This window comes from Conger conger, chromosome 2 (assembly GCF_963514075.1).
Source record: "Conger conger chromosome 2, fConCon1.1, whole genome shotgun sequence".
NCBI classification, from domain to species: domain Eukaryota; kingdom Metazoa; phylum Chordata; class Actinopteri; order Anguilliformes; family Congridae; genus Conger; species Conger conger.
Window position 1 is genome coordinate 2,935,822 of NC_083761.1, and position 2,500 is coordinate 2,938,321.

The window sequence follows — 2,500 nt, forward strand, 5'->3', positions numbered from 1 at the left end:
TACGTTACATTACATTAATTTATTTGGCAGACGCTTTTTGCCCAAAGCGATGTGCGTTAAGTGAATACCGAAGGTCATTGAAACAACTGCAGAACGCAGGTCAGACAAGGTACAATTCACAGAAAGCATCGGATATCCAGAGCCCTGAACGTCAAGTCTAGCTTACGTGGTAAATACAGGCTAAGTCCGTGCTTCATTACCTTACGTCAAATTGAAAAGAATAAAACAATAAGACAGACACCAGTTACGTTCTGGGCGAGGTCTACAAACCGTCTGAAATCACACAGCCAGCCGTTTCAAACGCGCAGCGTGAATTTCCACCATCACCGTTCTCTGCAGGGTTCTGTGTTTATGTCTTGCGTTTGTCGGTGAGCGTCAGAACCCGGGCGAGTTCACACAGGTCCGGTCCTCTCTGGCCCTAACGAGCGCGTTTCAGGGGTTAGTTACGCCCCGATCTCAGCCGTGACAATCTCCTGTAAAAAGCAAATATTTGAGTGTTTACATTCTATTTTCTACACTTGAAATATTGTTCCTATGACTTTATTGCTAAAGAAGCCAAGATCATAGCTTTCGGGGTGAGGCAGTTTTGACTCGTTTCAAGACTTGGAACTAGGATAAGAAAATGTCCTCTTTGGAAGCAAACAGCAACTTACAACAAGCAAATAATGTACAGCAAACTGACGGAAGCAGTTGTCAAAACAGTCTTTTTTAGCGTGAGGGAAATCAGGGGCGGGGATTGGAGGGAACGGCGGGGGGTATTTGTCGTTGTTTCTCCGGGCGGGGGCTCCACATTCGGATCTGGGCAATGTAAGCGGCCCCAACCTTGCATAGAGTCTCATGGGAAACGTGTTCATCTCCAGTGTTTCCCAGCTCCATTTTGTTTTTTTTTTACGGTTTCTGAAATGATTGTTTTCTGAGCTAAAATGACTCGCAGGCTTTTACTCTGACGTCTTTGCTAACGTCCGGTTGTTTTGTCTTCTTCTTCTCTCTCCTTCTCCTCCAGGTTCATCAACGCGCGGCGGAGAATAGTGCAGCCAATGATAGACCAGTCGAATCGAGCAGGCAAGTGCTCTGTAGTTTCTGTGTTCAAGTCTCGACGAAGTAAGCCCTCACCAAGCCATAGACCGGGACCTCCCCACACCGGTAAACCAGCTGGCAGCGGTGGATTCTGGGATTGACCACTAAAAAAAAAACCCCCCAAAAACAACAAAAACAGATTAACCAAATCACTAATAGCTATGGCTTTGAGCTTATGAGCCTGGGACAAATTAATTTCAGATTGAATTGCAAAAACAACAAAAAAACCCCAAAAGAACACCAAAACAACTCACACCTCTAAGTTTAGTCGAGCACTTTGTCTCGACTGTGAGTCAGCGGTTTCTTTATTTGGAGCCGATTACGTTTTTCTTTTTTGTTGCCGTCTAAAAGTTAAAACCGAACCGAACAACCCCCAGCGCTGAAACGAAAGCGAACGGGAGGAAGATAAAAAGATAAAAAGATGAGTTTTGAGTTCTTTTTTGTGCGTGTCCCAGCTCCACGCAGCCTGGTCGCTGGTGCATGGCTTGGTGTGGGCGGCAGCCGGCTTTATTACCTGTGGTCAGGGTTGCATTAGTGACTCTCTTTAAGTTCAAAGGCGTTGGCCGGGGTTGAACCCGTTGCGGCTGGAATAACCCGAAACAGCTTCGATCCGGTGCAGCTTGCCGTCGGGACCCTGTGTGATGGAGGGAGGGAGAGAGGGAGAAAAGTGACAGGGAACATTTCTCTTCCTCTTTCTCTCGTTTCATGAGACTCTTCCCGTCGTTTTTTTTTTTTTTGCCTGAACGGGAATGTTTTTTACGCAACCAGCGACTGCCGCTGTCTTCTCTATCTCAAGGCATCTGTTGCAGTTTGCCTGTTGTGTAATAATATGTTGCATTACACTCTCCAGAAATAAAGGTACGGAAAGTGGACTGAGAAGGTACAAATGCTTGTCACTGGGGCGGTATCCTATAGAATTGTACCCCTAGCCAGCAATATATAATTAATTTGTACCTTTTTTTTTGCTTGGAAAACGTACTAATTTGGTACCCGAAGAGAACATCACTGTACTCTCAGGGCGCATTTGGGGAATTTGATCCTGGAAGAGCAGAAATGTACCTCCTCTGTCACTTTATTTCTGAGAGAGTGCTGACCATCCCTTACCTCTGCTGAGGTCATGTGGGAAAGATAAGGCGTGTTCATGAAGCCACAGGACTGGGGCAGGGGGGGGGGTTGTGTGTGTGTGGTGGGGTGGGAGGGGGGTGGGGGTGGGGAGAGGAAGTGTCAGGCCTTGAGAACCACACCGGTGGACTCACCCCGGACGACAGAAACTTAATTAAAAGACTAATTAGCCGTTCCTCCGCGCCCTGTCTGTCTGCAGTAAGTCAAGGCGGTCCGTACACGCCAGATGGCCAACCAATGGGAGGCTTCGTCATGGACGGGCAGCAACACATGGGAATCAGACCACCTGGTAAGAGCACGT

The 2,500-nt window shown here is 47.4% G+C and overlaps 1 protein-coding gene across 1 annotated transcript in view; it reads left to right on the plus strand.

Annotated features, from left to right (window-relative positions):
• The window catches only part of LOC133113943 (homeobox protein Meis1-like), a 41,937-nt gene that overhangs the window by 30,625 nt on the left and 8,812 nt on the right, over nt 1–2,500 (plus strand). Inside the window, exons 8-9 of the mRNA XM_061223108.1 lie at nt 1,004–1,143; nt 2,399–2,488. Of these exons, the coding sequence (XP_061079092.1) occupies nt 1,004–1,143; nt 2,399–2,488 (230 nt within the window). The remainder of the gene's footprint in view (nt 1–1,003; nt 1,144–2,398; nt 2,489–2,500) is intronic.